Below are 10,927 nucleotides of genomic sequence, written 5' to 3'. Positions count from 1 at the left end.
ACTTGCAAACTTTATATGCCCCAGTACAGGGGAACGCCAGGGCCAAAAAGTGGGGGTGGGTGGGTGGGAGGGTATGGGGGACTTTTGGGATAGCATTGGAAATGTAAATGAGGAAAATACCTAATTTAAAAAAAAAAGAATGAATAAAAGGAAAAACAAAACAAAAACCTAAGTGTCTGTTCCTTGTTCCAAACAGCAATTAATTTGGTTATTACAGAATATTAATATTTGATCTATTGCATACCATCATTTTAAATAATAATAGATAAGCTAAAAAATTGTTTTTATGCATGCTTTTGTATCTTCTATAAATTCATGCATGCATGCATCCCAATTATTGTGTTTAAAAACAACCTCTCTATGGGAAATAAGTAGATGTGAATTGGATCACACGCTTATTCTTTTGAGCTTCCCCCTGCTTCAGCACAGATAATTAAGTTGTGTGCTGTGGATGGTGTTTTAAAATGCTGAACAATCAAACCTTAATTTGTATATTAATAGTCAATATTATATCTCAGAGCTCACAATTGCTTAAGATTGTTCGTACCTCGGATGCTATTAATTCTCAAATTTGCAATTGCTTATACATATACAACTCATAAGAAAAAATGCTGTCCATTTAAGAAGGCTGTTTTTAGACATTTAATAAATTGTTCTAGATTGCCTGGACATCTTAAAGCAATGCCATGCTAGATTTATATCTCAGGCAGTCTATAGGTCCTACATATAAGATATATTGGATATATAATCTCGTTTTTTATATATTCAAAATGTTATGGTTTAAGATAATATTTTAGTATTCTTAGAAATTGTGCATGACAATTTCTTTGCTCTTGGTGTCCTCAGATTCTGTTTCCACATAATAGTGTTAATTCTTGAGGACTCATACTTAATAAATTGCTGCAAATGAATGCTCTTATTTCTGAATAAATTAGACACATGTGACTATTAATAACTTTTCAAGCTTTCTAGTTACAACTGCTCTTTAAGAGAAACAATTGAAAGTGCAATTAGTCACTGCCCATGTTACATTAATACTGACTATAAACAGTCAAGTAATTGAGATGTTTTGTCAAATTATTAATTCTCAAGGACAAGGTATTGTAGAACTTTAAAACTACCTTCTTAAAAAACAAAGGGGGGAAATTATATCCCTGTGTATATTATTTAGTGCATTCTCATGCACATTATTTAAATCATACTTTTAATTTTAGAATTTTGAAATTTGGATGTCAAAGAATTTAATAAATGCCTTATATGTATCTTAAAAGAATCTAGTTATTGGCATATGGCTTGATCCTGAACAGCTACCTTATTAGGAAAGGGAAAAGCATAGGTTCTCACCATAAAACGCTGCAGAAGCATGATGGCTAATTCGTGTGCAAAGCTGGCAGGGGAGTTCACTCAGTGCCCTGACTGTAGTGACTGTAGTGACTAAGAAGCTGAACTGGGTACATGTTTTCGACCCATCCTTCTTGCCATTTTTCCAGTTTGGACAAGTGAAGCTGCCTGGCTTCAACCTTTTAACCTTAAGGTAAAAAGAACATCAGAGACTGTGTAATCTGACTTAGCAAGATTAGTGATTCTTCTCTTTCCCTCATGTGACTGGTTATTCTAATTCAATCTTGGACTGGTCTAGTAATAATTCCAGTATTAAGAGTATCCCAGGGAAGATAGCAAAATATTCTTAATTACTTACAAAGTTAAATTTGAACACAGCCTCCTCTCCCAGAAAGAATGCAGCCTTTCTGTGATTCTCAAGGTCACCGCCCCCACACCTGGAGCTCTAAGTCTAAGCTTGATAGTTGCTAATTTGCAATTGAATGTAGTACCTGGACTTCCCCAAAAGAAGCTTTTGTACTGTGCCTTTCACTGTCTGGACTTGTTTTTTTCAAGCAAGTCAGTCAACGCCCTTCAGCCTGACTGCAACAAGCGTGCATCTCCGCCTCCAAGCAAGTAGCATTCTAGTACATATTGTGGCTTTTGGTCTGATTTGGAATGAAGGTTTGCTATGAGGTCCAAACAGTCTAAGACAGACACCCTGATCTTGGAATCACATCAATCTAGACAGAGGTACATGCCAAGAGGCCGTGGTTTATTAATAGTACACCACAGAGCCATGTAAAGATTTGGAGGCAAAGGTTAATGACTTAGAAGTAGTAGTCTTAACAATAGGGCAGGACATAGCATATATTAAAGCTAAAAAGGCAGAAATTTCAGATATTAGCAATAGTCACTTGGACACTTGGAACATTGATGAATTGGCCAGAGATTTAAAGATAACCTAAGTGCATTGAATTCCCCTGGATTGGGTTCAATATATTATCCTAGTTGCTATTATTATCGGCATTATTTTATTAGTAAATCGTTGTGTTTCCACTCATCTTCAGAGCACTTCTGAGATCTATAGCTACAACGAGGCGGGACATCTGGAACTTCGGCAGAAATATAAAAACAAGAGAGAATGCTATGCACACCCCAGTGATGTTTGCTTGGCAGGCCGAGAGGCCTGAGAGCACTCATGAGGCAAGGAGTTTCACAGAAACTCACCTCCTGGAACTTTGGCGTTCTCATAACCCATACATTCATACCCTATCCCCACGTTAGTCTAATGTATGCATCCACGTGCTCTCTTTTAGTATTATCTTATTATAAGTGCCTTTTAAGATTGAATTCTGATATAGTTTAGCCTTCACCAGTGTTCCAATGTCCTAGAAAGACCTTGCAGCCGAGACTTGGAATTCATTAGGAATTCAGCAAGGAAGTTTCTGATTCAGTAATTAATTAAGCATTACAAAAGACAGAGCCAACAGCTCAGGGCTGGTCTGCAAAATGTTTACTAGGACAGTAAGGACAGTCTTAATCAAACAAGGGTTTACTATGAGAAAAGTTAGGGAATCCCACTGAGACAGGTTTCTTCACTAGGCCCAAAGAAATCAGGCTGAACTATAGAGCATAAATAAATTTTATGCCTCAGTCCAGCCTTTCTTTTTTATATTAATAACAGGGAAGAGATGTAGCCTCCCACAAGCCTGAAGCAGGCTGAGCCAGACCTTGAGTTTGCTTACCACTAAGGAGATCACCTAAGATGGAGCCTGCTTCCCTGGATCACTCTATTGTTCTGCCACTGCCGCTGCTGCTACCTGCTGGTAGTTAGCCTAGCTGTTCCGGAGTCTACATGTGGTCACCTGCAGCTGGGCTCCAAGGATGATTTGGTGGAAATGGGCTTCCCCTCTCCTTTATAAAGTGTGTCCACCATTAAAAATTTGAACCTTGAGCAGACTAGCTTGTCTTGGTTCCATTATTTCTCTACCCACCTAGATTCCCTATTCTCTTCCAGTTCCAAGATACCTTCCAGGCTCGAACCAGGACATGAGAGCCGCAGGCCGGCCCCAACAAATGGAAACCCTGATTAAGACACAGAGGAAATTTCTGTAATCAAATATTAGCTCTTTATTTTAGTTATTAATACTCAATGTGCCAACAGTAATTCTTTGGCAAAAAAGAGCATTAATGTGTACTCATCTTTCTACATCTCCAAGTAAAGTTTTCACATCCTGTTATGAAGCTGTTGTGATATTTAAAAAAAAAATTGTAGGCATCATGAAGGTAATTTTCGAAAGAATGTCTTAAAAATCTGAAGAGACATCAATTCCTTGTTTCAAGCAGCAATTAAATTGGCAATTGCAGAATACTGATATTTGGCCTATTGCATAGTAAACGTTTTAGGCAAAATTGATAATCATCATCCAAAAGACAAGTTGTTAAAATTGCTTCTAAGCACGCTTTTGTATTTCCTGTAAATTTATGCATGCATCCCATAAAGAATACATCTACTATATTTAAAAATAGCCCTTCTACGGAAGAGAAGTATATGTGATTGGATCACATGTTTATTCTTTTGAGTTTCCTCCTGCTTCAGCACAGATAATTGAATTGCATAGTATAGCCAGTGTTCTGAAATGTTAAAAATCAAGCTTTAATTTGTATACTGATAGCCTCTCTCTCTCTCTCTCTGTGTATATGTGTGTGTGTGTGTGTGTATATATATATATATATATATACACATATATATATATATATATATACACACACATATATATATATATATATATATATATATATATATATATAAATCAGGGTTTACAATTGCTCGAAATTGTTCCTTTTTTAGATACTGCTTGTTTGTTTGTGTTTTTGGTTTTTTGAGACAGGGTTTCTCTGTGTAGCCCTGGCTGTCCTGGAACTCACTTTGTAGACCAGGCTGGCCTTGAACTCAGAAATCCGCCTGCCTCTGCCTCCGAGTGCTGGGATTAAAGGCGTGCGCCACCACTGCCTGGCTAATTCTGAAATTTTAGGATTATTTATGCATATATAACTCAAGAGAAAATATTGTTCCGTTAAAGACTGTGCTTGGACATTTAAGAACTCATCCTGGACTACCTGGACAAGACCACTTAAGGCAATGCCAACCCAGATTTGTATCCCAGGCAGATTAATTGAATAATTGGCCATATAATCTCATTATTTACATCATCGAAATAGTAATAGCTTGAGATAATAATTTGGTATTTTTAGAGAATGTGCATGTCAAATTGTAAAGACTTGTTCTCAGTGTCCTCAGTTTCTACCTGTTCCACATAATGATGTTAATTCTTCAGGACTTATATTTATCAATTATTCCAAATGTATCGATACTCATATTTCTGAGTTTTGAAAAATAAAATCTGCACATGTGACTACTGACACCTTTCAGGCTTTCTAGTTATAATTGGCCTTAACAGGAGAAGCAACTAAAACTGTAATTAGTCAATGCCTACATTAATTTTTTTTTCTTTTTTGATGCTTGGTGTTCCAAATCAGATTAGAACAGATAATGGAACTGGCTATTACAGCCAAGCATTTGAGTTGTTTTGTCAACAATTTAATGCTTCCCATGTTACTGGGAATTTTTATAATTCTCAAAGACAAGGTATTGTCAAACTTTAAAATAGTATCTTCTTAAAAAACAAAAAAGGGGGGGAATTATATCCCCGCGTACATTATTTAAATCACGCCTTTAAAAAAAATTTAAATTTGGATATCAAGGAACTCTTTGCTGAGTGTCTATAACATCCTACAACTAGGCATACTTATGCACAGATGAGATGAAAGTAAACACTTATTAGCATATGGCATGATCCTGATCAGGTTTTTAATATGGGGAAGAGGGCATGTTTGTGTTTTTTCCACAGAATGCATGCTAGCTGCCAGAGTGATTAGTGTAACATTCTGACACAAAGGGATAATGCTCTGAGCTTGCTGAGTGCCCTGACAATGGTGACAGGAAAGCTGTACTGGGTGTATTTCTTGAACAACTTTTGCTTGCCTGTGTCCCAGATTAGACAAGCTAAGCTGCCTTGCTTCAAGCTTTTAGACCTTGTGGGACAGAGAACATAGAGACTGTGAAAACTGACTCTTCTTTTCCTTTAATGTGACCAGTTATTCTGACTCAATCAGAGACTGGTCTAGAAATAAATCCAATATTGGAGATTTAAATTATGAAGATAGCTAAACATCTCCATCAGCCAGCTTACCTGGCTTTTTACCACTATTTTCTAAGAAGTAACAGTTTTTCTGTTGATTCTCAAAGCCACCTCCCCCACACCCGGAGGTCAGACCGTGGTCTGATGTTGCTAATTTACAACTAAAATTGGGACATCCTCCAGACAACTTTAATTCTGTTGCTTTTAACTTTTGACTTTGTATTTTAAACAGGTTGGTTACCTCTATACAGGTCCACCTTCAGCAAAGCTCAGATGGCAGTTATTCATTGCTATGAAGAGATGCATTCAGTGCATATTGTGGCTTTGGTCTGAATAGGAAAAAGGTGTGCTATAAGGGCCGGTAGTCAAGGACAGGCCACTAGTCTATGGCTCTTTTCATCCTAAGACAGAAGGAAGCATGTGCCAAGAGGCCGTGGTTGTTCATAATAAACACTAAAAGGTCATGTTTGTGCAAATAAACACAAACAAGCTGCAAGTGACCTCCAGGAAGGATAAGAGAGAGTCCAATAGATTCAGTCCTAAAACAGATGTGGCTGCGAGCCACCATAATTCCCAGGCAGGACCATGGAGCATAAGTAAATCTTATGCTCTGGTCTAGCTAATTTTTAATAAAAACGGAGGAACTATGCCCTTCCCCCCAGCCTTGGCAGGCTGATTCAGACCCTGTGTTTTTCACAGCTGGGTAGCCCACCTAGGATGGAGTCTTCCAACTTAGGTAAGGTCTACTGTCCTGCTACATCTGCTGCTTCCTCCAAGATGCCACTACCATGCTGAGAGGCTGAACCTGTTTTCCTGATGAGATCCTGACAAGGCAACAATGGGAGATGGGTTCCCCCATTTTATAAGCTCAGATTCAAAAGTAAACATTGGGCCTTGATCAGAAAACTTTGTCTTGGCTCTTTATTTCTCTCGTCATCCATCCCATAAAGCCCCAGCTTTCCTTTCAGGAGCCCAGTAACCCATGGCCACCGGAAGCTACACGTTTGTTATTATGGCCTGGTTATTGTTTTCATTTGGACATGAGGAGATATGATTATGTGTTATATGCAATACTAGCACTCATTTTGAGTACCCCCTAAGCTCTTCAAAGGCAAAAAAATCTTGGTCCCTTTTGATCCCGCCTCTGTTTCACACCAAAAGCAATGCCCAGTACAACAGACTCAAAATATGCTGCAATATGCTTTTCCCCAGTCTCTTGCTGTCTGACTGGCACAATTCCCTTACCACTTAAAATGGGACATTGATAAGAAACAATCAAAAATCTTATATCAGTAGACAGAACACTTTACGTACTTCTAAGCTTCTTGTCTGCCAGGGTTTTTTTTTTTTGGTGGAGGGACAGTATATGTGTATTGGGGGTGGGGGGCTGTCATGTATCCCAGGCTGGTCTCAAACTCACTCTGTAGTTAGTATGTTATTAAGGATGACTTTGGTTTCTAAGTCTCCTGCCAGTGTGATGGTATGTTGTTAGGTCAAACCCAGGGACTTATACATGCTAGGTAAGTGCACTAACTGAACTACAGACCTAGGCCCAGTTGTTTGATTTTAAGTACTGAGATACTACTGTATATACTGTAACTAGACAGAACAGTGCAAGAGTTGACCAACCATCAGGGTCATGGCTAGGAAAGAGGAAATTACTACAACCGAGTGTCCCCACACCTAAACAAACACTATACTGCTTTAAACAAACACATTCAGACATACTAGACAGTTACAAATATGCTGTAGGTCAAGAAGAGCCATGCAAACTAAGCTCACTTTATAAAGAGAAATTTACAAAAATAAAATTACCTAAAATTAAGCCCACCATTGTACTTAAATATCCGGTTCCACTTCCCAGGTTAAGAAAAGATAATCCTGGTTGAAGTTTCAAAGCTTCCATAACTTCAGAATAAATGCAAGGTGCTGACAAGTGTATGTTCCCGTGCTTCCAGGCTAAGTCTTTGTAAGCATTGTCTCTGTAGCCTTCCAGATAGTAATCTCCGCGGTCAATGGCTCTGAAGGCTTGCTCTACTCTTTCAGTTCGGATGTACTGAGCTTCTTTAAGGTTATCAATTAAGTCATCATTATCTTCCCCAGCACTCACAGCTCCTCCCATGACAGTATTCAAATCAAATCATAAGTTAAAATGTAACGAATTAGTAGAAATGGCTTCCAATAATGTGTGCTCTTTCTTTTTAATATTGAACTTGATTTCCAAAAATAAATTAAACCTGGAAAAGAGTAAAAAATAAACAAGTTTAAATTAATGTGTATTATAATATTTAACTACTATTTCCCAAGAATACATTCTGTTCCAGTCACAGTGTTAAATGACTTAAATATACTAATTACTTAATTCTTGTAACAACAATGGAAGTTAGAAAACTGGGGCTAAGAATTTAAGTTAATTACTACTGGTCTATATGGTGACCATGAGTCACATATCCAGAGGTTAACTGGTCATAAGTACACAGAACTTAGAATTCAGTTAGTCAATTTCATCAAATTTCATATGCTTAACAGCTACCTCTGGTAGCTGCCACATCAGATTATGCCGGTCTGAAGAGTGAGACTGCTTTAACTTAGAATCAGGTCTTTCTGACTCAAAAAAAAAAAAAAAAAAAAAAAAAAAAATTCCTCTGATGTACTTAGCCACATTTAAAGTAAATAATCCTGTATAATGACTTAAAATTCCTGATTTATAGAAGCTAACAATTTTACATGGTATACATTTTACATATTTAATATTTATATTGCCTAAACAGTAATATAAATGCAAAAGCAAAATAAGAAAGGCATGATTACATGGCATTCTTGTAATTCCAGCACTAAGAAAGCAAAGGCAGGAGGTTGGTGAGCTCAAGGCCAGCCTGGGCTCTCATATTTAAAAGGCCACATTTGTGATTTAATACATGTACATGCACAAACACAATGAATGCTTTGCTTGGTAAATTTTGTAATAATAAATAATGAGAACACAAGCTTCACTAACAAGTTTGATACTTTGGTATTTGAACAACAAACACACACACAAAATAAAAACTAATAAAACTCCTGAAATGCTCATTTGCATTTGGCATGTCTAGATGCTGGAAATATAAAGGTTTCCAGAATGAGACTGTGGAAGCTAACAGCAGATTGACATCTTTTCATTGCATTAATACGCTAAAGCATAGCCTCTGTGGAAGAGTGATATAAGTTCATTGTGTGTGTGTGTGTGTGTGTGTGTGTGTGTGTGTGTGTGTGTAGCTAGGGGAGATAGAAGTAAAGCATAGACCATCCTCTCTGAGTCTGAATAAATGATAGCTAAATGCACATCAACGTCATAAGCGAGAACAATGGTGTCTCTGTTGGTATCTAATATGGCACTTGCTAAACAATTTTACAAGAATAGTGTGCATTACAAATAGACATTTAACAAACGGCTCGATTGTAATTTACAAGTCACAATTTACTAGATGGAAAAATTATTTCCTTAGCATTAGTTCCAACACTTAAGAGAACAACCTTGTAAGCTAACCCTGTAAGCTGGTGAAAGGATTCCTTGTTGACTCTGAAGACACATATTTTTCATTTTTCATTCTCTTCCTTCCCAGGCATTCAGAAACTAATTCATGTGTTTCTTTTAACTGAATCTACTCATGACATTATACAACTTACACAGTATATTTAGTATGATGTGTTAAAATCTCTATCATGGTTCACTTAGACTTCCTTCAACGATGCAGTGGTGAGTTGAATAAAAATGGTCCCCATAGTCTCATAGGGAATGGCACTATTGGGAGGTGTGTCCTGGTTGGAGGTGTAAGTGTGTCGCTGGGGATGGGCTTTCAGGTTTCAGATGCTCAAGCCAGGTCCAGTGGCTCACTCTCTCTTCCTTCTGCCTGCTGATCCAGATATAGAACTCTCAACTACCTCTCCAATACCATGTCTGTCCACGTGCTACCATGCTTCCCACTGTGCCGACAATGGACCACTCGAGTCAATGGACCACGGCTCGACTGTAATTTAAAAGCCACAATTGGCTAGATGGAAAAATTATTTCCTTAGCATTAGTTCCAACACTTAAGAGGAAACTGACCCTACAGGAAATCCATCATGTTCAAAATGATCGTAACCAACCAACCAAAAGTCTGCTGTATTTACTACAAACTTTATAGCATTTTTTCAACAACGACAACAAAAATTTTATTTTTTATTTGTATGTGTATAGGTGTGTCTGAGTCTGTCTGTGTATGCAGGGTCTGGACCTGGAATTACAGATGGCAGTGAGCCTCTATGGAATCCAAACTCCTCGGAGAAGCCAGTGCTGTTATCTGTAGGATGCTGAACATCTCTAGCCCCACAGTTCATTCTTGGTTAGAACGAGTTGAGGCGAGGAACAATAAATAAACAGCTAGCACTATTTACCTTCACAGTGTTTTATTACTAAACATTACAATAAGCCATGAAGAAGGAAGGCCATCAGAATGTTCACCTTTAAGAAAGAAAGCACGCACTAAAGGATAGAGTGCTGTACACAAAATGGGTCCTGGAAAAAGTGAAACTGAAGGCAGCTTCTTTAAAGGCATACTTGGGGAAGGGACTGCTGCTGGCTGAAGTGCTCAATCACAAGAATAAGACTTTTCAGAAATTATCTACAGCTGGCACTTTCTGGCACCTTAACAATTTTTCACTGTAGACCAGCAATTTCCTCACTTTTGGGGCACAGACTCTTTTTAATGGTCCCCCCAAATTTATGGACCTTCTACTGAAAAACCAAACAAATCAGAATTTTTACATATGACATGAGCTCTCAAACTATCTCAAAACCCAGGATATTCACATCTAATAAAAAAATAAAAATAAAACAACTAAAGGCAACAATGAGCTAGTCAGGAGATTTTTAACAAGGTAAAGATAATTCCATGTGCAAAAATGTTCGAGGGGTAGGTCCATCTGCATACAGCTCTACAGTAACTGGCCTGGACCCCAGCACTTCAGGAGATGGAAAGTGCATTAGGAAAACAAAAGGTGGTGGATGAAAGGGCAACTAGACATGCAGAAGCTCCTTTCTTCATGTTCTAGTAAGAGGCAGATTATCAGACCTGAACCAAAAGGCTGCATGGGAACCTGGGAAATGCACATCCGCCTTTATCTACTTGGGTACTTTCTTTTCCCATGATTTGTTGTTACCTAACATCAATGATGGTCTAAACTATTAAGTGAAGAATTCCAGAAATAAGCAATTCACAGGTTTTAACCTGTATCCCAATTCCCAAACAGTCTGATGAAATCCAATCCTTCTATGGTCTATCCTAGCCCTGCCTCTGCCCAGCTATTGACACTGTATCTGTATCTGGCATGACTCTTTTTTTTTTTTTTTTTTTTTTTTTTTTTTTTTTTTTTTGGGTTTT

The 10,927-nt window shown here is 37.8% G+C and overlaps 1 protein-coding gene across 2 annotated transcripts in view; it reads right to left on the bottom strand.

Annotated features, from left to right (window-relative positions):
- The window catches only part of LOC110310769 (protein-L-isoaspartate O-methyltransferase domain-containing protein 1), a 78,900-nt gene that overhangs the window by 41,760 nt on the left and 26,213 nt on the right, over positions 1-10,927 (bottom strand). The window contains exon 2 of one of the 2 annotated variants that reach the window (XM_029474584.1): positions 7,341-7,762. The exons of the other annotated variant lie outside the window; for it this stretch is intronic. Within the exon in view, the coding sequence (XP_029330444.1) occupies positions 7,341-7,647 (307 nt within the window). The 5' untranslated portion in view covers positions 7,648-7,762. The remainder of the gene's footprint in view (positions 1-7,340; positions 7,763-10,927) is intronic. 2 annotated transcript variants of the gene reach the window in all.

The sequence above is a fragment of the Mus caroli genome, chromosome 1, assembly GCF_900094665.2.
Source record: "Mus caroli chromosome 1, CAROLI_EIJ_v1.1, whole genome shotgun sequence".
In the NCBI taxonomy this organism is placed as follows: domain Eukaryota; kingdom Metazoa; phylum Chordata; class Mammalia; order Rodentia; family Muridae; genus Mus; species Mus caroli.
Note: the sequence above shows the minus strand (reverse complement) of the source record. Positions and strands in the feature narration are given on the sequence as shown.